Source organism: Triturus cristatus, chromosome 6, assembly GCF_964204655.1.
Source record: "Triturus cristatus chromosome 6, aTriCri1.1, whole genome shotgun sequence".
Taxonomy (NCBI): Eukaryota; Metazoa; Chordata; class Amphibia; order Caudata; family Salamandridae; genus Triturus; species Triturus cristatus.
Genome location: NC_140589.1, coordinates 1,433,077,383 through 1,433,104,238, shown reverse-complemented (window position 1 = coordinate 1,433,104,238; position 26,856 = coordinate 1,433,077,383). Strand labels below are relative to the sequence as shown.

The 26,856-nt window shown below is 47.7% G+C and overlaps 1 protein-coding gene across 3 annotated transcripts in view; it reads right to left on the bottom strand.

Moving 5' to 3' along the window:
- MTHFD1L (methylenetetrahydrofolate dehydrogenase (NADP+ dependent) 1 like) overlaps positions 1–26,856 on the bottom strand; it is a 1,409,858-nt gene that overhangs the window by 979,513 nt on the left and 403,489 nt on the right. For all 3 annotated transcript variants that reach the window (XM_085612491.1, XM_085612490.1, XM_085612492.1), the window contains exon 12: positions 1,966–2,102. In XM_085612491.1, the coding sequence (XP_085468617.1) occupies positions 1,966–2,102 (137 nt within the window). The remainder of the gene's footprint in view (positions 1–1,965; positions 2,103–26,856) is intronic.

Below are 26,856 nucleotides of genomic sequence, written 5' to 3'. Positions count from 1 at the left end.
ACCGGCTCAGGGGCTACCTGCCCCTGCTCTGGAGCGAAACGGGACAAAGGGAAGTGGGTGTAGCCACCCACTCCCCTGACCCTCCCATAGGTGGGGTCATAGAGCTAGTCCCTCCCTTCCTTTCAGTATAAGTTAGGGAACCCTTGCCATTGCAAACTAGATATCCCTGGATGATGCTCTGAATTAGAATCCTGGACCTTCGACGTTCCATTACCTATGGAAGACTGAATAATCTCCCATGGAGTCAAGGAGTGACTCCCGTGCTTGGCAGGCACCAAATCTTGCAATCAACGGTCGCAAACTTTCTCGCTCCCGCTGGAGTCCGAAGTCCCTGCAGCCCAGAAGAGGATTTCCTGACTTCTCCAAGGCCATCGTGAGTCCCCAGCGACGCTGAGGCACGTGGACCCCACGAGTGACGAGGAACTGCAATACCTGGGTACCGTGCACTATATTCGAGTGCAACCCCTTCACGATGTTCTATGAACTTGTGCATTGGACCACGTGTGGTCCAAGCCTCCAGCAGGAATCCCTCCGAAGAACAGAGCCCTACCCCGTCCCGAGTGACCGTGGGCCCCTGTTGAGTGAATCTTCCAGAGGCGTCTTCGCGATCCCTTGCCGGTTGGCTTGTGGGTCCCTAGAAGACTTTTCTACAGTTCCAAAGGGCTCTCCTGGTTGCTCCAGGCCTGCCCTGACTTACACTTGGTGGGTGAGTCCCTCAGACCTTGCTGGTATGCACCGCTGACTTTTTATCTTTTCCACGAGACTTGCTGTTACCAAGGCTTGTTGGCTCCAATCTGGTCACTGACACCGCAGTAAGTGGCAGACTTCGTGGGACACGCTGAATCCAGCTCCTGGTCCTCGTCGGCGCCTCCTGGACCTCGTGGCTGAAGAGTCAAGACACCCGTGGATCACCTGAAATCACCCGACGACTGTGGGCATCCATCTTCCATGCCCGGGTCACTGCCAAGTGACTTTGAACACTGTCCCCTCTGCTTTCAGGTCTTCCTTCTTCTGAATCCAGGCTTGGATTCCACTGGACACTTCTTCTGTCTTCACAAGCAGCAAGCCTTCTTTGGCTCCCATTGAAAACGACGCCGCAACCAGACACCAAAAGACACCTATGCACCCGGCTTCCCTGGGTGAGGTAACTCCAGCACTACGGTGCTCCTGTGGGTGTTGGCTCTAGAACTACTTACCCTGTAAGTGACTTGCTTGTAGACTCTCCCGAAGTATCCTAAAACTCTAAATTTCCAATTGCGACTTGCTCCATTGAAGTCAATAGGGATTCGCGGCCGGGTTCTCACAGAGCATGCGTCTCCCGTGGGTCCTTTACTTACCTGCCTTGGGTAGTATTGTGAGGCCCCAGCGCTTCTGAAGGCCCTAGGCCTTGTCCCCTTGCAAGTGGTTATTTCTAAGTCTCTTTTTTAGTATATGGTCTGGTACGCCCCTAGGGCCCCAGCCATATTTGTGCTCAACTTATTGTGAAATGTTGATTTGTGCATTTGTTCCTGACTTCTAATCTCATAAAGAGATTAGCAGAGAGTTGTTAGTAATAAATACATATATATACCTGTGGTGTCCTTTCATTTAGTGATTCAAGAGATTAGAAGGTAAAACAAGCTGCTTTACATTCCTCTAAAGGCTTAGCCTGAAGGCTGCTCTCCACAGCTACCACTAGGATAGCTTTCTTTAAAAGGTGGTCTTAAACCTACTACCATAAGAGTCGAATTGTACTGTTGCAAGGTGTCCACTTTAACTAGTGAACAGCATATACCAGGCCAACTTCTCACACTTAGCAACGCAGCCGTCTGATGGATTCCAAGAGTAGAAATTCAAAGGTTCCCTTAAAATATCAAGTACTAGATTCAACTAGGAAAAAAGGGAATTTCTTCTTCGCAGGCATCCAAAATATAACACATGGAATGCTTCAATTTCTTAAGAGAAACTTAAAAACCTTTCACGTACCTTTAACTCCAAAGGTAGGGCCTTGTGAGGGTTGCCGCAGACAAGCAAAGGAATTTACTTTTGTGTGCGCGGTCAGAGCTTGTACCAGACCAATAGTCACAGTGCTTTTACCTTCTCCAAGTGGTGTGGGCGTTATCCTAAGGAAGTGAAACCAATTATTATTCATCACATCTCAGAGTAGATTTGCATTTCACCCACTTAGTTTATTACTGTATTAAACCTTCCACTGTAAACTCAGATTTTTAGGAGATGAGAGACAGGAGCTCTAGATAGTTAGCTGTTTGAGGAACTGAAGGTAGAGATAGATTATAACAAACAGACAATATATAGAATTATAGATGGGTAACAGTAAACTACGGGGATATTTTTCACTGAGGGTTTGTGAGTGATGTCAAATAGACCAAGAAAGCGAAGCTCGAGCTGTCTATGTCACTCAGAACACAGGTGAAAAACATCCGCGTAATTCACTTTTTACCCACATATAAATGTATGTTCTATATGGGTGCCAAAATCATCTGCCCCTGCCTACAACCACGGTGCAGGGGCAGTGGATAATGGGAGAGAGATACATAACATGCCCTCTCTTCCCTGATGCAAATGTGAAAAATAAATATCTTACCTGCCATCCTTAACCAAAACCCACTACCTTCCTGCCTTCCGTCCTTCCCCCCCCCTCCTGCAGCTGTGCTTTCTGCTTTCAAACAGACCAGCAGAGCTGCACTGACAGGCCCCCAGAGAGCCCTGTCACCTGGCCCGGAAGGCCTTTATGACATCACAACAGTGGGCAACCAGTTTTGTTATCAACTGTTGTGATGTCATAGCATGGAGGTATGACTTTCAGAAGCTGAAATAAACGAAACAGGTTCCTTATGAGAGACATGAATAACATGTGTATTTTAAATCCCAAACAAAGGCAATGACTTGGAGCTTCATATCACAAAACACTAAACAAATCAATTGCATGTGTAAATAGATAAAGCAACATTAACGACAGCTGCAAAATGACAGTTCCCATGCAGAATTTAACTGAAATAACTGAAAGCAGCAGTGTAATGGCAATGGGAGCTAAGGTATGTGGATAGAAAAGGTCAGTTCAGAAAAATCTGACAAAAGGAAAGAGAAGGGGTTATTTCTGACAATCGGTAAGGGGACTGGCTGTAACCAAAGTGGCTGCCGATTCCATTGGAGTGGAAATGACATACAAAACATGACCCCTTCCACTTGTAACTTTTTCAACCCAGAGGGTGTCTAGGACTCTTGAGAAACATGGCTGACAGATTGTTTGCCACAGTGTTTAAGTGCAGTGAAAATAACCGAAGAGGTGTGGAGTGGTTAATAGGAGATCGGGGTAATTGGCACCAGTGGGTGTATACTTAGGACGTGTTGGAATGTAGGAGAGCTGGTGAGCCAAAACTACAAGCAGGCGGAGTGCTTGACAGGTGAGAAAGGCTCAGACGTATGTGATGGATCAATCCATTTGTAGAGCGGCACACCTTTCATCAGCATCTCCAGGCCAGCATACCATTCATTATACTGCCCACTTCTTTAACAAGGAAGGATTCGGCTCCCACCCTCTTCGTAGAAGACATCCAACCAGCACCCCTGACTTTAAGGACATACAATGTAATACCACTACCAAAAGGTAACACAGGACTTCACAGTCAAAATACTGGAGCGACAATATCCCTGCTGAGTTTGTGTGGGACACTCCCTTGACTGATTTTCTATTAAGTCCCAATCACTCTAACGGTTATCTATCTAGTCCAAAAATAGCATACAGCTCTACTTAGATTGCACTGCATGCAAGCAAAGCAACCATTCTCAATTCCTCTGTCCAACAACCCAAGATGTACTGCATCCCAACATGAGCCACAAGCAACAGCCTTGAGTTCCATGGCATAATCTCCCCTTCACAGTATGTTGCTGTTTGTTTGTGGTTATTCAGCCGATCCGATCCCATCACTTCAGTCATTAGCCCCAGCAGCAGGTATGTACCTAACCTGGACTCTTAATGTCAATGTTCTTGTGTCAGAAAGAAACAAGCCAAACACCAAGAGAAAAATGAAACAAGCACAAATGAGACCCATTGTTACTGGCTTCAGTTCCCCTGTCAAAATTCTGATCCTTCAGATTTCCTAATTTAAGAACAGGGAGTTAGATTTTCACCTTCTAGAAGGAGTTCCACAGATGGGCTTTACAGGCACCACATGTATGGCTTCGTCCCTACATGGTCTAGAGATCAGGTTTATATTTGTTTTGTCCTTTGCTGTTGTGCATCTAACTTGTTATAATGCAATGTTTTCAATTATGTGCATAAGGCCCACAGTTGTCTCAAATGTACAAATAAATGTAAGCTTGATCCTGATTGCCATTGTGAGCTGGTGCCAGATTTCCAGAGATTCTCCCAGGCTGCATCTCTGCCAAGCTCAGTGAGGCATGTAAATACTCACATTGAGTGTGATTCAGATTCCCAGCATCCCTAGGCAATAACCATTATAAAAATTGAAAAACTATCTCCTGGTGTCCACGGGATCCAGGTTCCTGTCCTGGGATTCAGTAATTTCCTATGTGCCCTCTCTTGGAACTAATCTAGTGTTCAATAATTACTCTCAGAGTGGGATAATTGTACCCAAATTACTTCCAGTAAGGTAGCCTAAGCAGGGACCCAGTTTGCTCTAGCAAATGGCTGTGCTTACTATCCAGCTCTCAGACTGCTTGGGATCCAAATGGTGTCCTTTGAACTGAACCCAACACATGTGAAGAAATTGCACATGCACAGCTCAGTCAGGCTTAATGTAGACCCTGAAAGGCCACTTAGGGGGTGCAGACCAGTCAACACGTGGTACACTATGCAGCCAAACGATATTGGCTATCTTCACACGGTACAATACAAGGTGAGCTGGAAACCCCTGCAAATAGTGGGCTCCCTGGTTGTGTGTTGTTGCACATCACTGCACCCTTAGAAGATCATATTAGTGTTTTGGGGTGGGGTTCGAGGAGGACAGTCAGTGTTCAGCATAATGCCAAGTCTCCTCACAATGGCTCGTCCCATCTCTTTCAAATGGTGAAATACAGACCTCCTAATCTAAATATAGGCACAAAGGCAAATCGCCTCCCAACACATGCCATGACAACACTGCCCTTCTTGTTGATAGACGGGGGTGGTATTGCCAATATAATTTGGAACATTGGTCCTCGAGTTGGAAGAAAGTAATGACTTTGGGCCAAGACGGTCAGCCTGCAGCTTGAGCACATTTATGTGTAAGTGTTGCTCCAACGTGTACCAAATGCTCTGCATCATATCATACGCATGAGCACTCCAGCGAGGAGGCATCCATGACAACGGTAGCCTGATCTTGTGAGGAGGTGAATGGGTCCCCCCTTAGCAGATCCTGATGCACTGACTGGAAAATCCACACCTGAACCAAGAGTCTTCTTGGGTGTAGCAACCTCTGCCTCCTCATATACCACCTGTAGTGAGGCACCAATGGGATCCACTAGGCCATGAGGCCTAGCAGGCACAAGACAACCAAGACCTGCAGGAACCTGCAAGAGACATCAGAATAATCTCCTGCATATCCACGATGCTCTGAGGAGGGTGAAAATAGTACATGAGGGTCAAGTCGTGTCTAGCACTGATCCACTCAATTTTAGCCTCTGCATGGAAGTGATGTAAGAGTCACTGGAGATAATCATGTGCCAGTGGTGGAGACTCTGCATTCATCAACGAGTCATCTAAGTAGGGAGTACATGGACTTCAGACCTCCACAACCGCCAGCAGCTTTGTAAAGAAACATAAGGCTGTCAAACCAAATGAGAGGATCAAAACCAGATACTGTTCGGATCCCACCGTAAACCTCAAGCAATAACTATGGGCAGGGAGAAACAGAGGATGGAAGCAGGAGTGCTAGACTTCCAGGGACACCATCCAATCTCCAGAGTTGAAGCCCTAGAGGACTTTGCTCATGTACAGCATCTTGAATTTGTCCTGCCGGAAAAAGAGGTTTAAAAGGAGGATACAAAGGCCTCCATCCTTCCTTGGGGGACCAAAAAGCAAAAGGAATAAATCCTTTAGCCCCTTCTCTTCCAGAAGCATTACTTCTATTGTCCACATGTCCAGCAAAGCAAAGACTTCCACCTCTAGGGTCAAGCTGTAAGCGGGTATAAATGCTCTGCAGGAGGGGAGGTGCTCTGGAGGGAAGCAAAGGTAAGGGAGTGTGCAGCCCCAACAGATCGGCTATATGACCAATGAGTTGATCATCATTTGCTCCCAATGGGTGGCAAAACTAAGAGACCCTACCATCCACCAAAAGGTGATATTGTCAGATGGGAAGAGTCAGAAGGGTTTGGAAGAGGCAGAACCTGCAGAAGGTGGTGGGGAGTGAATTGGCTGCTACTGCTTACGAAATCCCCTTGATCGACCCCTTTCCAGAAAGGCGCAACATAGTAATTGTGGTGTCTGGATAGGCTGAGATGGCTGCATTAGATGAGATAATATAGTCCTATACTAACCACAGAACGTTCAATATTGTAGGTGGAATTGCTTTATTACCGTTCAGGAGAAGGCCTCCGGCACAAACGGTTGCAATGCTTTTCTTGAAGCGTTCTAAGGAGGAAGCAGCATTCTCACCAAACAGCTGCTCACCTTTAAATCGTGTGTTCATTGAGCTTAGACTGTACTTCTCTTGAAAATCCAAAGGGACCCATCGAAGCATGCCGACCCAGCACAACAGCCTTACCAATAGCCTTAGCAACAGAGTAAACATGTCCACAAGGGCAAGGCCACACTTTAAGACCTGTTTTGTAGCATCCAGGAATAACTCACTAGGTCAGAGAGTGACTTTTTCAAATGCTCTGGTAGGCTGGTAAGTGCAAGTTTCATCAGTTCCCATAAGGCATGAACATACCTTTAAAAGGCAGGCGTCACTAGCCATACAGAGGGTCAAACTGACACCAGGTCACCAAGTTTCAAGGATTTCCTGTCCGGGACTACTGTGTGAAAGTCACTGGGATTCTGCTTTTATGACTACGATAGAATAACCAGACTCTGGTGACAGATGGGTAGAAAGTGTGGGTTGCCCATAGTGGGTCTATGTCATCTACCATTTTGGTTTTAGACTGCCCAGCACAGAAAGGGTTTCGCCATCGCAGCCATGACAGGATGCAGGAGGGCCTCATTCAGCAGAAGAAAGGGGCCAGCCGCTGCTGTGGAAGGTTGAAAGATTTTCATCAGAAAGTTATATTCTATTTCTGCAAAAGGTACAGTTAGTTCCAAGGTTGTTGTCTGCCTGTTGAACAACAGTAGTTAAAGGATGAAACCTCCTGCAAAGACATGGCAGATGGATAGGAAATGCTCCTTTCTGCTGAAGTTTCTAGGGCACCCATTTTTCAAATTCAAGCACAGGACAGCAACAGTATTGTAAGGTGGCTGTAGGAGAGTAGGGTCTGCAATCCTATGATCACCCCAGATTTTTGCTTGTTGCTTCATTGGTTTACGACTTTCCCTGGCTGTGGGCCTGCTAATCAGACCCACAGCCTAGCTGTTCTCTCTCTAAAATGGACGCACGTGTACCTTAGGTGCATTTACCAATTGGAACTGGCCCGCCTTATCAGTCCCTGTACCAGCATACCTTAGGTATCCAGGGCATAGGTGTACCCAGGGCCTACCAGGGGCTGCAGCATGTATTATGCCACCCCTGGATGGCCACCCAAATCTGACACAACTGGCTGCACGACGGCTGGGGCAAGGTGGTGTAATCACCCTGTGCTTTAGGTATAGTATTCCTATATCTAACCCTAAAATGGACACATGTATTCCTATCAGTCACTCCTATGGCAGGCCTTATCAATCCTGAAGGCAGAGTGCTTGGAATCATGTGAGATGGTGATGGCATGAGCTGAGCCCGTCTGCAGCTTGCGGAACCAAGTCCTAATAGCTGTTCCAGGATAACGCGTACCATATACTCTTAAAGTGCAGTATAATCCTCGCGGTTATTTGCTAACTTTGGTCTCGCATTATCCAAACATGTCGAGTAAGGTGTCATACGAATTGGAATACTAACCCCTCGCCAATTCTGGCGACGGGGTTAGCATTCCACCCTTCTAGAGGGACACGACATGTATGTAACTGTGAACCCCGGTTAAAGTTGACTCGAGCCTCAGCATCACAAAATGGATGCTGCCACCACAGACACAAGTCTGACCTCCTGCTGCTGGGAGTCCTTCCAGCGAGGAGAGCTTGGACAAAGGGTTTCCTGTCAGGGGCGGTGCCAACACCATCCCAGACAGGGTTTTGTGTATCCCAGGTAGGCAGGGCTGAGAGGAAGGTGACTGCAAGTGGCACCCCGGTGCTCACTGTGCATAGGCCGGCTAAAACCAGTTCCAGGGGCACCCCAGCCCCTGAGCCGGGGAGAGACCTGACAAAGGAGAGGGGTGTAACCACCCCCCCCTGGTCCCACCGATAGGCAGGACCTAGTCACGGGCCAGCCCCTTTTCTTAGGATAAAGGTAGGAGCGGGACCCCTTCCCAAATTGGATAATTCTGAATCTTGAACTACTTTCCACGAAAGGAACTCTTGACTTTTCCTGAAGACTCTCCCTTGTGGCTAAGGAGTAGCCACCCTGCACCAGCAGGCACCACCTAAGCGCTTGCGGTTTGCTGCACGTCCATTCTCCGGATCCAGACTGACCAGCTCGACGAGACCCGGATTCCCTGCCATCTCTGACCTCTACCTGCATCATCAGCCCAGCTGAGATTCGTGGGTATGACGAGACCTGAGGGACCGGCCATCTTCAGAACCTGCACGACGCTTGCCTAGCACGACCACCGAGGGACCCTGGAGTGAGTGCTCCTGGGGTTTGAGAAGCCCTAACCCTGAGCAGCTCAAGCACCGAAGTCCAGCCTCCCAGTATCCCCGAGATCTGCGTGGGGGCCCTTCTGCTCTTTGCCGCTCACCGCGTTGTCCGGTCACTTGCCCGTTGGCTAGTGGCCCTCCTAACGACGCACCACGACATTTTCGCCGCTGGTCTGGTTGCTCCAGACTGGCCCTGGCTCCCCTCCAACCGAGGAGCGCCCCGGACCCTCCTGGTCCACTCCAGACGCCATCTTGACTCCACCGCATGGGCTTGCCTTTGCCAAGGGTTGTTGCCCCAATCCTGGGTCCAGCATCGCCGACAGCAGACACCTTCGTGGGACAGCTCGCCCCTTCTGCCTGGTCGCCGACAACGCCTCCTGCACCGAGGGACAGCAGAGTCCAGCGTCACCCACTCACCTGATCGAGGTGACTACCTCCGGTGCCATCCTGGTGCCAACCCAATCACTGGCTAGTGATTGAGAACTGAGTCCCCTCTGCTTTCAGGTCATCTCCATCACCGATCCAGGCTTGGATCCCTCCGAATCTCGACACTGGTCGCCTGCCAGCAACTCCTTCTTTCAGGCTCCATAGACCACAACGAGGATTCCCGACGTCTTTTGAACCCTATGCAGCCGCAGCCCCCGGGCTAGGTAAACCGAGCATTCCGGTGCTCCAACATAGGTTCACTTTCTAAGTGTCCAGATCCTTTTTCGTTTTTAGTCTAGCTGGTCGGATTCGTCCGGAAACAGTAACTTTAGAAACGCTAGCATCCATAGACTTCTTCCCGCATCCCGCGTGAGAGTGCACACTCTGCACCCGATCTCCCTAGGCCTCCTGCTCCTAACCTTAGAGTCCAGTAGTGTAGTCCTAGCGATCCTGAAGCCTCTGGATCTGTTTACTTACCTGCTAGCAATTCGCATTCCACTTTTAGTGTATATGGTTTTTCGTGCCCCTCGGGCATTTGTGTAAATTGTGCAACTTGAAGTATTTTCCTAAGAGTTTTGTATTGTGCTTAGCTCCCTGACTCATAAAGAGCCAGGGTAGTCTTGTTATAAATAAATATCCTTTATTTTCATAACAACTTGTGTGGTGTCCTTTCACTTGGTGTTCAAGGGGTATATGTGGTGGTAAAACAGCTGGCTTAACACGCCCTCTAGAGTTTAGCCTAAAGACTGCTCTTGTCCATGCTACTAGGATAGCTGGTCTATAAGGTTGACTTACAACCAATCATCAATAAGGGTCGTTTGGTATGATACACAGTGATCACTAGAATAGTGAGCACTATATATCAGGCCAACTTCTCACAGTGGCAAAAGGTGATTAGGTTCAGTTATCATCCACAGTCCTTATACTCAACACAGCAAATGCACCTGAACGTGAACGGAAAATCTTCTCCAAGCAGGAGAAACTTTGGGCGCTGTGTAGTGTTCACAATAGGGTTCATCATTAAAAGTAGCACTGACCAACTCCTTTGCAACACAGATGATACTTTCCCTTACCAAGTACTTGGCCAGCAGTGGATTTGCCTCAAAGGCCAACAATGCTTTCAGTTTCAAATATCAAACCTGAAGAAGGGCTTAAAAAAATAAAGGACGGAGACCTTGCTAGTTTGGACATCACCATATGTTGCGGGGCAGAAGCCCGTGAAGATGCAGCATTAGGAGACATTGCAGTCGCCAAGCCTGCGGGAACTGCCCCCCTCCTTCTCAGAGAGTAGGCCAAAGGGTTGAGGAGCATTTCTGAAAAGAACCAATTTTGCTAGCTGGAAGGCCTCAACCTGCAAATGGTAAGAGAAAGAACCAGCAAACTACGGTCACATTTTCTTAGGACCCAGGGGAGTCGTCATAAGTTGAAGTAAGGCATCGGGAACAGCAGAGACTCCTAATGGTCCTGGGCCAGGAAGTGACTGCTCAAGTATGTTTTTTGTGAGAAGATCTCTTAGGAGAACGATCCCTGAAAGGTGGCTTACCTTTGAGAGAGAGAGAGGGTTAATCTGATAGCCGCCTGCAGGCAATAGCCAGAATTAGCTAGGCCTCCAGCTCCCTTCAAATGTATGGAGGCACAGGTGCCGCAGTCCTTCACATCACGTCCTCCCCTAGACACTGCATGCAGTCTAAATGCAGGTGTGATATTTTTATTAAGGCAATATCCAAAAACTTAAACCTTGAGGCCCTTTGCGGAAACATTTGACCTAACTGCTATCAATAGCTGAGGAATTTGCCGATGAGACGGAGAGAGCGCGCTTCGGACTACATCAATGAGGCAAGGAAAAACAGGAACTGATGTCAGCACGCTGGTTGGGGCCTAATATACTCTGATGACGTCATGCCTGGAAGTTGAGTTGCCCCACCTAGTGGCGAGAGCCACTGCTGGGAAACAATCTTTTCAGATCAGTACGATGCCTGCAAGAAGTATACATAAGATGAGGAATTTGCAATAAGAGGAATTCATCAGAAGATGATTCGAGAGGTGGGTTCAACAAGGGAGCACTACACAACATAAAGCTGCAGATTCTCCCACCCGTTGTCCTTTTTAGTCTGGCTGATTAGCTAGGTTTACAACGCCGACGGGTAAAAAAACAACAAAAGATATGCAAGAAATCTGAGAGCTATGGCTTACAAGCATAACAGAAAAATGCATACAATAGGCAAGTTTTCCTGCTAGCCTGGTCATATTGCTCCCCAATAAGAAAAATATTTTCTTCCAACCGGCTTTACTGACTCGTACATAAGAACGGAAAGAATGTAAGACTCAAATTATGGTAGCACAAGAAAACAAATAATTTTACTGCCCTTAGTGAAGATTTTTATTATCATTTATTTATATCGGAGTATTTTTACTTTCTGCATACTTGCAGGAAATTCAGTACATTTGTATTTGATCCTTCTAAAACACCAAACTGATAATTTCTTTAGAACCACAGGTCACTAGTTTCCTAGGCAAAATGAGAAACTTTCCGTAATACTGGCAAGTATAAAAATGGATTTTCATAAATCTGTATTTATATAAATAAACTTATGACCTAGAAGACATGTTTAAGCATCAATTTAAGGGGTATTGTCAAAGCAAAAAAAAAATATATAGTCTAGGATGTTGAAGCAAATGTAACTTGCAAATGTCAAAGGAGTTAGTTAACATTTCGTAATGTGTCAGCCAGTGTAATACGGCCTAGAGGCCTTTGAGCAACACCGGAGCAGTAAGCAAAACAATAAACAAATCCTTATTAGGGTAAAAGAAGTTCAAGGAAACGAGTTTGGTCAGACATGTAAATCAGCACTCACAGTGAACTCTTAACAAGCTGCACATGCTATACCAAGTCCCAGTGCAATGCAGTCATGGCAGCTTTTCACAGCACACAAGTTTGACAGAAAACGTCTCATGAGTGCAGTTAAAATGTAGTCTAAAGAGAAACTGTGGGTGGCTCAGGGCCAAATTCCTTCGCATCAGCAAACTGTTCCAAAAGGAGGCGCACAACAATCAAGACAGATTACTACAAAAAATATAGTTTATCGCAGAAAATGTTCTAATTCCTGAACAAGGAAAGACAAGAAAGAAGTAATTTGATAAATAATAAACACGCATTTTTGAAAATGGCTGGTTGATAGTGTCCCTGGTTCAAATTGGCGTACACACAAGTAACCAGAAATACTAAACAGTAAAACTATTGGTGAATATCTGAGACAGTCTGTGCAGCAGTTCCATTCACACCGTTTACCTTTTTCTTGTAGGTTGACTAGTATTTTGTCTTTTTAATCTCAAGGTACTCCCCCTTGAGGCAGATCTGGTGTTCCCTAGGGGCACTTTTGCAGTCCTGATACCCGACATACTGTAGATTGGTCTCACCACAATGTGGCTTCAAATTCCACCTATTCCTGGATCAGGCTGTATGGCAGCATTTACCAGTTTGAGTAGTTCAATAGTTGCACCCATGGGCGGTACCTATTGGCATCACATACAGTGACCAGCAGCAAACAGACCCCACCACTCTTCTTACACACAAGTAAATGATTGCGCGTGTTGCATGCACTTGTTTTGCAACAATGATCAGAGTAAGTGCCGCAGAAGACTGGCAGTGATCAATCTTCAGTAACAGGCACTTTTTCAATATAGAATGGTGAATGGAAGCTGGCTGCTGCCCTCGAGAGAAAAAGAGCAGGCCCATGCCCTCCATATCCCCATCACCTTGACTCGGCCTTAGCCAAGGCCTAACCGTTTGCAAAACATAACAGTGCCATTAATACCGGTTACTTTGTCATTTCTGGCTACAGACACTGGTCCATTTGGACTCAGATTCGTCAGTCTTCGTTCTCTTGTTCTACAAAGAATTTTTTTTTTTTGCTTGCTGAAGTCTGTAAAAGCCCCTTCATTTCTCTTTTCAGCCTCTGTTTTCTCCATCTATCCCCCCCCGCCCTGCACCTTTTCCTCACAGTCTCCACTTTTACCATCTGATCTTGCACATCCATCCTCACCCATCCCCCCCACGATTTAATGCGTCTGCTCCCCTCTTCTTTTCAGCCTCTGATTTCATCTGTTCACCCTTGCTCTCTCTGCCTCTCCACTCACAGGTCCCTGCTGACCACCTGAGTCTGCTTATCAATCCAATAGCTGGGTACTCCTTCAACTACAATCAAAGTCCTTTTTGCATAGCTATACACTAGCTGTTATGGTGACAAACTTTGCTTCTGTTAAACCTATACGTTTGTGAATTTTGCGCAGTTCTGACCACCATTAATACAACTTTACTACTGCAAGATCAGCGTGCCACCATCGCACCTACTCAAGAGGACTGTGAACATCAGTACCATGTTTGCCCCCATTCTGAATGTCTCCACCTCTTCTACAGCCTTACCAGATGCTTGGAATCACACAACTATCCCCTCATTTCTGAAGAAATCCACTACAGACCCTTCAAGGCTCACAAACTACACACCAAACTCCCTGCTTAACATTCCTGGCTATATCACGTCTCACCTCTACCAACCATGGGAAGATTCTCCTCTTCACTTAGTGAATTTCGCACAAAGCTGAAGACCTGTTCGAGTAGTGCAACTAGGACAAAGATTTGGCTAGACACATATTCAGCACCATGATAGCCTACTGGGTGACAGTGCACTCTACACAAATCTGCAAAACAGAACACTACTCCCCCATATCATCTCAGCCCGGGTGGCAATGACGAGGGTAACTTGCTTGTTTTGGCCTGGAAGGTGTAAGACCAGAAATTCTGCCCTTTTGCTACCTAAAAATCTACACTATGGGACATCTACATCCACAATCATGCACACAAACTCACAACACACACCCATCACTCACAGCAAACAAACTACTCCAGCCACCACTCACTCAAACACTAGGCAGCTCTACAAAACACTCCTACATACGTTTCTACCTCTACATCCACAAAAGGGCCCTTTCACTTCTACACAAACCACAACTTTGTACTAAACTACATTCCAAATCACCAATTTATTGCAATTCCACACTGCACATTTCCATAATCCCCTCAAGCACATCAAATCCTTCCACTACCCTTTCCCTACTCCAAACAGTGCCCATGCCAGCTTGCTCAACTCTTCACTTAACCCTCTATCATACTGTTCCCTTACACCATCCCCTCTTCTTTGTATCCAAAGCCCAGAACAAGACACTTTCTACAGTCCCCTCAAACAATAAGGCTAACTCTTCTCCGTACTTGGCCTTCAACCAACCCTCTTAACCCAGTTTATACCCTTTCACGTTCCAGAACCTCTCTTCTAACACATTCCCACCCCACTGTCCAACATCACACCTCGCCAGTTCTTCACATTAAAATCCTAAATATGACATGACTACTGCAATCTCAGATATTACTACCCCACTGAAAAACAACCAGTCGTTTTTAAATAAACTTCTCACAATTAACAACTCCCATCCAACACAAAATACAGACCTATCACCTCTGCTTTTCCTAACTGGATCATGGCTAGGGGAAGACATGGCACCAGTATTGCATAAAAATGCTCCACCAGGCTATCAACTGTGACACAAAACCCCATAGGCACAGGGAGAGGTGAATTAGCAATAATATTTAAGGAAACAAGAAATCTCACTAAAGCGGAGAATGTTTACTTACAAGCAAGGCTGTGAGGCCCACTGTGTCAGAAACAACCCTACCCCAACCTTCCACTGTAATGTTCTCCTTCTGTACAGACCACCACCTACCAATGGGACAATCCCAGACACCTTTCTAAACAGTTTCAAAATTTCTTACATCCTTGGTGATCTGTACAGAAAGATGGTTGGGGGAAAACTTAGTATGCCACACCCCAAAATGATCCTCACTGGCCTAGGCCAACTTAACCAGGCCAACTTAACCTACACATCAGTTCATCCCCAAACCTGCACAAATTGCAGAACAAATCTTAGATGTAATTTTTGCCAACTCAGACCTGGTCACATTCCAAAGGATTACTCCAGTTATGTGGTCTGATCACCACCTGGTGGCCCTTCCAGCATACAACACCAAATCTCACCCCAGCTAGCATGCCGGTCTGACTCCTGATGGAGGCAGAGTTTCCAGAGGAGATTCAAAAGGCAATATAGCACTTTCTGGACCTGAATATGGGCTCAGTTCTCTCAGATATCACATTGTGGCAGACACTTAAGGCGGTCATTAGGAGTGAAATGATCTCCTACACTGCACGGCACAAGGCCCAAATGCGCATAGAAATCCAAGCTTTGGTGCAGCAGGTTGAGGGGTTGGAGGAGGGTGCGTTCCAGACACCGAGTCCATCAGTCCTCTACTCTATAAATTAGATAGGGCCAGAGAGATGTTGAGGCCCAAACTCTGGGTCCAGGCCAAAATGGCAGTTCAATGCCACCAAATACAGATTATACTAGGCCAGGGATAAGACCGGCAAATTGATTTATTGGCTGATAAAGAGGGAGGCGGAAACAAAATTAATTCCAGGGATCAGCGTTGAGGGGCATGGCTTGGTCACGGAACCAATGGGACTAGCTTCAGCGTTTGCAAATTAATATAAATTATATGAAATTTTCTGAATCCAGTGGTAAATAAAACACATCATCAAAGACTGGCCCCTACCCAGGTCATTAACCCAGGGATCGAGGCATTATAATAATAATTTAATTTTATAAAGCGCCTGGTTACACTAGGCCAGTGTGTCCCCGCGCTGCGATGCAAACTGCCCTCTGCCGCTAAGACCTATCCTAAAACGAGCGACTATGCAACAGGAGAGAGACAAGTCTTCAGTTTTTTTCTGGAAAGTAGCCTCCGAACCCTCCAGCCAGAGGGAGTCTGTTCCATTGATGTGCGGCCACAAAGCGGAATGAACGGCCCCTCATCCGTGCTCGCTTAATGGGAGGCACACACACCAGACCTGTCCCGCTTGATCTAAGTTGCCGGATAGGGGAATATAGGGCAAGTAGATCAAACAAATAAGAGGGGCCCGTTAGATCAGACAATATTGGCTGAGTTAATCTGGAGCACAATTAGCAGCATTCAAAGACAATCGTAAATCTCCATGATATTTAGTATTTATGTTCAAACATACATAACATTGTGAAACTTAAGTTTCTTCGAAAGGCATCTCACACTGCATAACCCAATGAATTTTGGGTACAACAGACCCTTTCTCAGGGGCAAATGCAATCAAAATGAGGAACTTAACATTAAAAACGGATAGGGGGAACCCCAAGTCTTTCACCAAGAGTGTGTGTATTACCAGGAACAGCGTGCTCTCAACAAAATGGTTAAAAACTAGCCTTCAAGTGCATTTGAACCTATAATACACCTTGCGATGAATGAAAGCTCTACAAATAACTGTCATCGTATTGTATACTTATGTGACCAAAATGCCCGGTTAAATCCAAATCACCACCATGCATAATCAGAAATGTGTGCCGTCCATAAACCATCGCCTTACTTGCACGTCCTTCTCAACTGTACATTAATATAGCAAAAATACTTGTCAACCTCTAACCATCAAAATCAGAAATAAGTGCAAAAGAAAATCTTCACGCTATTTACCATCCAGATCAATGGTAGTTGAATAAGCCAATGATGAGAACACAAATACGATGTGAGTTAATCTCCATAAGAAAATAAACATACAACTCAGTAAAATATGGCAATAATGGGCAATATTGCTAGTGCCAGATGTTAGAAATCACCTGATGAATAAAAGCTAAAGAAAATAAGAATCAAATCATATCCAAACATGTGCAAACCAAACGCCTGCAACAATCAAGTTGCAGCGTACAAAAATATTAGAAGAGGATCATACATGGCAATGAATGGAAGAATAACCAAATGACAAATCATGCTATTATATAAAAGAAGCCTTTTCAAATTTATCATTCATGCTTCTAGGCTGTAAAGTGTTCAGTTTTTTTAATCCAGAAAGTTTCTCTTTGTAACAATCTTTTGCGGTTGTCCATATCAGATGCAAGTTGAAGCACTTCGAGAATTTTAAATTGCATCTAAGAGATGTTGTGCTTTTGATCAATCCAGTGTGCCGCTAATCTGGAATTCTTGTTTTGATTACTGATGGTACTTTTATGTTTTGTAATTTCTGATTTTCATCTTTCTTTCTGTTTTACCCACAAATGATAAGCCACAGGGGCATTGTATGCAGTACATGACATGACATAGTATTGCAGTTTGCGGAGTGCTTTAACTTCATAGAATGACCTCTTTGTGGGTGAACTACAGCATTTCCTACAAACACGTTATTACAATGGCTACAATTGTACCATTTCTTGGTACCAGTATGAATCTCAGAAATGATCGTTTTTTTAACGCTTGTACGCGAATAAAGGCTTGCATTAAACAACCCATGGAAATCCGGTAGGACCTGCAGTAGTTCTCATTGTTCAATGATAACCTTCTTGATTGCTTGCAATTTGGCAGAAATTTTGGAGACAAAAATCATCTTAGAGGATTTTTTAACTGGTGTTTTTCTTAACCATGTTTCTCTATCAATCGTTTCTGCCCGTTGAATTGTGATAACCTCTATCAGCAAATTTGGTCTTATATGTCTCTAAAGCCAGCGAACAATCATTTGAGTAAGAGGTCATTTGTTTTATCTGCAAGAATTGAGAATACAGTAAATGCTGCTTGAGGGTTTGCGGATGAAAACTCTGAAAGTGCAAGGAATTATTTTGGTCCATAGTTTTTTTTAACACTTTGGTTTGAATGCCCGTAGGTGTTACAACAACTAATACATCCAAAAAATAAATTTCTTTATTACCAATGTGGTGAGTGAACTGAATACAATGATTTCTGGAATTAGCATATGTATGTTATTCTCCAGACTTTTGTCTGGACCTTTTCAGATTAAAAAAAACGTCATCTATATAGCGTAGATAGAGTAACAAATGTTCTTGCCATGAATGCTGTTGAAACATGTATGGATTCTCAAATTTAGCCACGAAGATGATTGCATAGCTGGGTGCTCCAGAAAAACCCATTGATGTCCCCTTATTTTAAAGGAAGAATTTATTTTTGCATTGAACATACCTGTGGTATAAGGAAAAATGAAAGTTCCCCCCCACCCCCCACCCCAACAAATAACCTTATTGGCACCAACATTATCTCATTGCAAAAGAGCCCATTCCACTGCTTCGATACCCTCAATGTGGGGAATAGATGTATATAAAGCATTAACATCGACGATACAAACCTACCAGTCTTCAATTTGGTTTGGTGGAATTTGGCCTAATCTATTGAGGAAAGCTGTAGTGTCCTAAACATAGGATTTCCAATCTTGCACTATGGGATGAAGAAATGTGCCAAAAGATTTTCCCCAAGGTTCATGGAGTGAACCACAAGCAGATACGATAGGTCTAAATGGTGGGTCTTTGGGATGGTTAGGAATTTTTGCTAACAAGTAAATTCTTGGTCTGCGTGGAAACTCGGTCGTAAGGGAGCATTTCATGTTCTCATTGATACAATCCATTGTGCGAGCCTTGTACAAGATCTCCTTTGGGATGGAAATTCCATTGTGGGGACAGCCTTGAGTTGTATATAAATGTTTTCATCCGTAACTTGAACGTTAACTTTTGCGTCATAGTAGGTTTGATCTATGAAAACCAGTGCACCTCCTTATCAGCCAATTAAAAAATGAGCTCAGTATGGTTAGCCAATACTCTTAAAATTAGATTAAATATCCCCCTCTGTTGATAACATTTCTTCTGAAGTCACATTGCTTGGTTTATTTTCACCCGAGTATGCATCTGCCCAGGAATATACTTCATCCAGTTTATAATCAATGGTATCTCTTTTAAACTTCTGTATCTTCCTTTCATGAATTTCCTTTGCATAGCAATCTAGTTGGTTGCTATTTCATCAAGGGTGATTTTCCACTCTATGTCATCCATTTTTTCCTAATTCAGTTTTAATGACATGAAGTACGAGTTACATACCTTCGGTAACTATGTATCTGGTAGAAACTATTCTAGCCGCAGATTCCTTAACATAGAATTATCCCCAGGCGTGAGACTGGACCCGAAAAACTTTCTTGCCCAGCATCTCTGCGCGCTAGGGGGGGGGGGGGGGGGGGGGGGGCTGTACCTTGTGACTCCGCCCAGACGTCCTCCGCAGGCGTGACGTGGGCGAGGTCACATAAGCCCCACCCCAGCACGCTGACGTCAGTTTGCTTCGGAGAACTTTTCCACGCCACAACATGGAGCCATCACAACAAAACTGAGAAGAGCATGGGAACAGTGTGCGAAAAAACCAGATGAGCAAAAAGAGAAAGAGAAGAAAGGGCGAGGAGCAGCACCAAGTGGCACCGAGTTGCCAGGAGGCTACAACAGGAAAGTCAATGCAGGAATGAGAGCAGACCACCTCTGAGGAACAACTGTGCAAGCCAGGTGATAGCACCAGGCAGAACAAAAGGCCCAGAAGGCCACAGCAGGGAAGCGTAAAGCACCCCTCTGTGGAACCACAGTGTAATCCAAGGCGAGAGCCAGGCTGGAGGCCCAAGCAGTAAAAAGTGCTTTAAGAGAAAGAGAGATGCAACCACAGACCACGCAGCAAAGGGCCATAGGCCCGGAACAGAGAAGCAACAGCAATCCACCCCCAGACTACACAATCAAGGAGGGCCAGAGCCTCTGAAAGGAGTAGGAGGCAAAGGACAGGCAAAAGAACCCCCAGCGTAGAAGACCGCAAGGGGATCAGAAACTGTAACAAAGGGAAGAGAGCAAAAGCAAAAGCAGGCCCCTACACTGGAGAGAAGCCCTGCGGGCAGAAAATGAAAAGGACCCCCACAGAAGACAAGCCACCCAGAGGGAGGCGAGCGCAGAAAACCAAGCTGAGGGTCCTCGCAGAACGGGGAGTATGGGCGGGTCGTGAAGGAATCTGCGGCTAGAATCGTCTCTACCAGATACATCATTACCAAAGGATAGAGACTACTAGCAGCAGATCCCTTAGCCATGCCCAGAAGGAAGAAGGGCCTGCAAGAGCGCCTCCCCACCAGGAGAGACCAGGGCCACAGTAGGGGACACGGCACAAGAAGGAAAAAGGCCAGGATATCCCAAGCCCAACCAAGGAAGAGCGCCAAACCACCCGCAGGGGCAGACAGTGCCCCAAAAGCCTCAAGGAACACAAGGACCACCTTGAACCCAGTGAGAAGAGGTAGAACCAGAGGCAGGGCCCACTGTAAGAAACAGCTGAATACACCTTGGCCGCAAGCAGAGGGCAAGACCGGAACAGCTCCACCGCCAACAGCACAGGCGGAAGAAGAAAAGCACAGTTGCGCAAAGCCCCAGCGGAACCAGAGGCAGGGATGCAAGGGAACACATCAAGATCACAATAGTGGGGTAAGGCAAGCAGTCCTGCACAGGCATGCGCTGCCAGCAACAGGCAATACCACAGAACAGCGCACCTAAGACAGGGCAGACGCCAGCCAAGGGCAGAGGCCAGGGAGGGTCAGGACACACCCCAAGGGTGGGGCTGGTCCAGAAACACACCCTGACCCACGAAGAAGCGGAGGAACAGGCAGAAAAGAAAGCAGACGGAGGATGGGCCCAAGCCAACCACCAGAACACAGAGGCCAAGGAAGCCAAAACCTCTGGGGCAGCAGACAGAGGAGCAAGCCAAAACACAGGACAAAAATGCGGAACCACCACAACACGATGCCGCAGACCGCAGGCCAGACCAGCCGAGCGACGCAGTGACAAGGAGAAGGACGGACCCAGCACAAGCTGCACCCACACTAATGGCAAGAAGGTCGCACCTGCGACATACCGTGACGCCACGGAGAGCAAGGAGCCCGAAAAAGGGTGACCACACCTCTCCAGCACATGACAGAGCTATGTAATAGCTACCAGTACCCCACATAGGTTAGGTTACGTACCAAGAACCATGGGAACACCTCTTAGGAAAGATTTTCCGCAGCAGAGGACAAAACAGAAACACCTGCAGAAAAAACACACAGACTGCTTACCAAGCAGCCAAGAAAGAAGACACCGAAGGCCTAATCTCAGGGCCTACCGGGCTTACCAACAGCCAAAACCATAAGTCAAAAAAGGGCCGGACCAGCAGCCAACAGCACCAAGGGCCGAACAAAAGGACCCTAAGGGCACAGCAACCACACAGAACACACAACCGGGGCTACTCGTTACAAGACCCCAGGAAAACAACGGGAGGACACCTCCCAAAACACAGACCAACATTCAGGTCACGGAGGAGGAAGAGGGCGAAGCCCCGCAAGAAACCTCTGAATGGCAGAATCCGCAGGGGCGTGTAACAAAAGAGCGCCAAAGGGAAGGTCGACCAGCAGGTCTCTAATGTACTCCGGGAAAACACTATCCCGTAGCCAGGCATGGTGACGAAGGGCCACTGAAGAAGCCATGGTGCGACCAAGCACCTCCGAAACGTCCGGAGCCGAGCGAAGAATAAACGCTGCCAGCTCCCTGCCATCCACGACATGGTGCCGTAGATCAACACAGGCACCCTCCTGAGAAGTGGAAGACATAAGGGACTCCGCCAAATCCCATAAGCAAGAAGTGGCTCTGGCAAATACACAAAGAGTGTTAAGGGTGGAGGGAAAGACAGACAGGATCATGCGGAGCGGGACGGTGCAGAAGTGGCTGGGGCACCGGGTCCCCCATGGCAGGACGACCCCAGGCCCCCAAAAGAGAATTGTGGAGCGAAGCCTCGAAGGGAAGAAGCAGCTCCCGTCCACCAGAGCCCTGATGGAGCACCTCCAGCAGGTGGGGAACTGGGCAGGTGGATGCGCAAGATTCCTGCAGCCGTGGAGACAGCCCGAGAGAAGGCAGCACTTGCCTCTGTAGGGCCCCGCTGTGGGGAAAGTAGTTCCTCCATGGGCAATGGCTGCAAGCTAAGGTGGCCGTCCCCCAGCCCAAGCGGAGGAAGGAAAGGACAAGCCCGGAATGGGGGAGGGTGGACCCACGAGTGGTGAACCTGAGGCGCCTCCGGCGAAGACTGCGGGCACGGTGAAGAGCCGTTCTTGGAAGACGCCAGGGAAAAAGCCACGACGCGGCGACCCGTCTCCAGAGAAGATGAAACAAACAGCTGCTGAACCACCGGAGAAGAGGGGACGTCCGAAGATGAATCAACGACCCGACGCTGGCAGAGCGCCGTAGAGTCCGCCACCAGGCGTCAGGTCAACGTAGACCGGCACCGAAGGAGACGCCGGAGAACAGGGCTGGGTCGGATCCAGGGCGGCTAAAGAACGGCGCCGAAAAAGTGTCGACTCTACCTCCGACGAGGCAGCCGCCTGCACGGAGGGACGAGGGGGGCCCGTGGACACGCCTGACCCCTACCCGGCCCCTGCGGCGGCGCCACCAGGGCCAGCAGCCGCAGGCGTCTGAGCGCCGTCATCTCCGCCTCGGACAAGGCCGCTGCCTGTCCAGGGGACCGAGGGGAACTAGAGGACGCGCCCCAAGCCCCGGCAACCTCCCACAACACCACAGGGTCCACCGCAGGGGTTTGCGGCGAGGCAGAGGCGCTGTGGTCCGAAGGAGGGAACCCCGAAGGGCTGCACCCCGATGGCACCACATCTTCGGAACCTGGAGCCAAACCGGTCAGCGTGGGAGCTGCCGGCGACGCCGCAGAAGTTCCCGCACGTGGCCCGGGAAGAAGAGGAGAAGGAAGAGCCAAAGAGGCGTGCAAGGCCACCGCATAGGCCTCCATCTGGGCTCTGGTCGCCCCTGCGCCGGGGAACGGCAGATAGGGTGGAGACGAGCGGGGTCGCACCACCCGCACAGAACCCCTGACCCCCAACAGGCCGGGAACCGGACCTCGAGGACAAACTACGACCCTTACCAACAGGTGAGCGACGCCCTTGCGGCCTTGGAGAGGGACGATGTCGGAGACGGAAGCGGCGGTTCTTGAAGCCTTCCGCGGGGGACGGACACGGAGATGACGCCGACCTGGACATGCAGATCAAAAGGAGTTTCATCCGGTGCTCCTGCCGGGACTTCGGCTTCATTTGCTGACACGCATCGCAGTCCGTGGAGTCATGGTACTCCCCCAAACACCACATACAGGTGGGGTGAGGATCCATCGCCGACGCACAAGTTACTACTTGTGTAACGATATATCTGTAAGAGACATTAGTTAGTGATAGATTCCTTACCTTAGAATATCCCCAGGCGTCAGACTGGATCCGGAAAGTTTTGCTTAGCAGTGTGAGAAGTTGGCCTGATGTATGATGTCACTAGTTCTAGTGTACACCTTATATCAGTCGAAACAACCCTTATGGTGATTGGTTGTAAAGTCAACCTTATAGACCAGCTATCCTAGTGGTAGCATGGACAAGAGCAGTCTTAGGCTAAACTCTGAATGGCATGTGAAGCCAGCTGTGATACCATATATAATCCCTTGAATACCAAATGAAAGGACACCACAACAGATATATATATAAAATAAAGTGTATTTATTCTAGTCAAACCCTCAGCACTCTTTATGAGATTCGAGGTAAGTACAACACAGTCTTATTCACGCATACATTAAGTCACACAGGTAAGCAATACAGTTAGGCCCTAGGGGCCACGCAAACCATATACTAAAGAAGTGGTATAAGGACCACTGTCACGGAAATAGAATAGGCCTAGGCCTAGGGAATCGCTGGGGCTACACTACACTAGCAACAGTTAGGAAGTGGGAGGCCCACGGGATTCGTGTGCAGAGTGGAAACACTCACGCGTAATGCGTATAGTCGATAGAAATAGTACAGTTTTGAATTAAGCGGTTTAAGGACACTTCTGAAGCAGCTAGAGAGTCGAGACTCGGAAACTAGACCCTAGGATAGTCACTACCCTTGTGAGCACCGAAGTACCCAAGTTACCTAGCCCACGGGCTGTGGGTGCATAGGTGTGAACTTGCGTCGGGTTTCGTCGTGGACTTCTATGGATGCCTGAAGGAAAGTTGCTGACAGGCGGTCAGTGCAGAGTGTCCGGTGGATCCCAAGGCCGGGATCAAGAAGGAAGGGTACCTGCAAGCAGAAGGGACAGAGTCAAGGTCACTAGCCAGTGACCACGTGGAACCAGGAAGGAACCAGGCGATGTCGTGAAGATTGCAGGTGAAGGGTGAAGCTTGTCGCAGCAGCCACGGGTACCAGGAGACGTCGAGGACGACCAGGACCAGGAGGCGAGCTGTCCCACGAAGGCTCGTGCTGTCGGCGGCGTCGAAGTCGAACTAGGACTCACCAAGCCTTGGCAAGCAGAACCCACAAAGAATGGAGGACTTGCTTCTGGTGCAGACCAGGAAGGTCTGGGGTGCTTCTCTTTTGCAGAGGAGCAGGAGCCAGTTTGGAGGAGCCAAACCAGCAGTGGAAAATCGAAGGTGTGTCGTCGCAAAGGTTACTAGCCAACGGGCGAGCAACCGGACAGACGCGGCAAGCAGGAAAATGCAGAAGGGCCCCACGCAGGACTCGTGGAGTGTGGGGGCCTGATCATCGGTGCAGATGGTGCTTGGGGTTGGGGCTTCTCAATCCCCAGTGCACAACTTCGAGGGTGCCTCAGAAGCTGCACTGGAAGATACTCGCCACTTTTCCCAGGTAGCCGGTCCCATGTCTCTCGTCGCCTCCACGGATCTCAGCTCGGCTGTGGATCAGGGTCGGAGAAGTCTGGAAGTCAAGGCTCTGGTCAGGCTCTGCAGTCGGTCCCTCGTAGAACTTCAGCAAAGCAAAGGGTAAGTCTCTTGATGGTGCCTGTTCGCACAGGGTAGCCACTCCTTGGCTACAAGGGAGATTCTTCAGTCTTCTTCTTTCGTCGAATGTCGAAGGTCCAGAGTTTCTGTTCAAGTTGCAGGTTCAGGATAATCTAATTTAGCAGGGCCCAACTAGCTACTAATATACTGGGCTAGTGGGCTCGGCTACCTGCAAGGTCCCTCCTATGGGTGGGACCAGGAAGGGGAGTGGCTACACTCCCTTTCCTTTGTCCAGTTTCGCGCCAGAGCTGGGGCTGGAGTGCCCCAGCACCGGTTTGAACTGGACTATGCATGGAGCACCTTGTGTGCCCCAGGCTTGTCCCATTCCTTTCAGCCCCCCCTGCCCCAATACACTAAAGTCTGTCAGGGGGAGGTGCTAGCACCTCCCCAAGCAGGAAACCTATTGTCCAGGCCTCCCTGGCTGGGAGGGCTCCCAGCAGCAGGAAGTCAGACTCGTGTCTGTGGCAGCAGCATCCATTTTGTGATGCTGAAGCTTTGGTCAGACTCACCACAGACTCACCACAGTATCTGATCGAGAGACTGCAGAGAATACAGAATATGGCGGCAAAGATAACTTTGGGACGACCACGTCATTCCTCTACTCTGCAAGTCCTTTCAGAGCTACACTGGCTGCCAGTCCAGCAGAGAATTCATTTCAAAGCCCTTTGCCTATTGTTCAAAGCCTTACATGGACAGGGGCCAAAATCTCTGCAGGAAAGTTTTAGCTGGTATACTCCACCTCGGCTGCTCCGTTCCTCATCATCTAACCTTGTGAGGGTGCAGAGAGCCAAGAAAGTCAAGTCAGGAGGCCGTGCATTCTGCATAGCAGCCCCTCGACTCTGGAACACACTTCCATTGGATATTAGACAAATAGATAATCTTATGCAGTTCAGAAAAATAATTAAAACTTGGTTATATTCCCGGGCTATCTCCCAGTTCTCTCGCTAAATTCTATGCTGATAGTATTCCTTATTCATCCAACACACTCTCTGACATAGCGCCAGGTTACCCGTAGGGTGTCAGTAGCGCTCTATAAGCATTTATAAATAATTTATAAATAAATAAACAGCAAAGTAGGATTTTAACATGTCTCTCCCTCTAGAAGGGGGGAATAATATCCTCATCACCAGAAATGGGATGGGGGTATTATTCCACAGTGTTAGACACCTTACACGACATGTTTTGATAAAGCCAAACCATAGTTACCATAACCGTTTAAGATTATAAGGCACTTTAAGAGTATATGGTAGGCTATATCATAGAACAGCTATAAGGACATGGTTCCGAAAGCTGCAGACAGGCTCAGCTCATGCTAGAGCACCATCTCACATGTTACCAAGCACTCTGCCTCCAGGATTATTAAGGCCTGCCATAGGAGTGGTGGATAGGTACACATGTGTCTATATGTAAGTTAGGTATAGGAATACTACGCCTAAGGAAGGAGTGATTACACTACCTTGCCCCAGCTGAGTGATCAGCCAGTTGTGTCATAATGGAAGGCCAGGCCAGGGGTGGCATAATACATGCTGCAGCCCCTGGTAGGCCTAGGGTACACCTATGCCCTGGGTACCTAGGGTACACTGTACAGGGGCCCATAAGGTGATCCTATCCAAATGGGTTATGCACCTAAAGTACATAGTATCAATTTAGAGAGATAACAGCAGGGCTGTGGGTCTGATTAGCAGGCCCACAGCCACATCTAAGTCGAAAACCAGAAAAGCAAAAGCAAAAGCAAAAGCAAAAGCAAAAGCAAAAGCAAAAGCAAAAGCAAAAGCAAAAGCAAAAGCAAAAGCAAAAGCAAAAGCAAAAGCAAAAGCAAAAGCAAAAGCAAAAGCAAAAGCAAAAAGTGGGGGTGAAC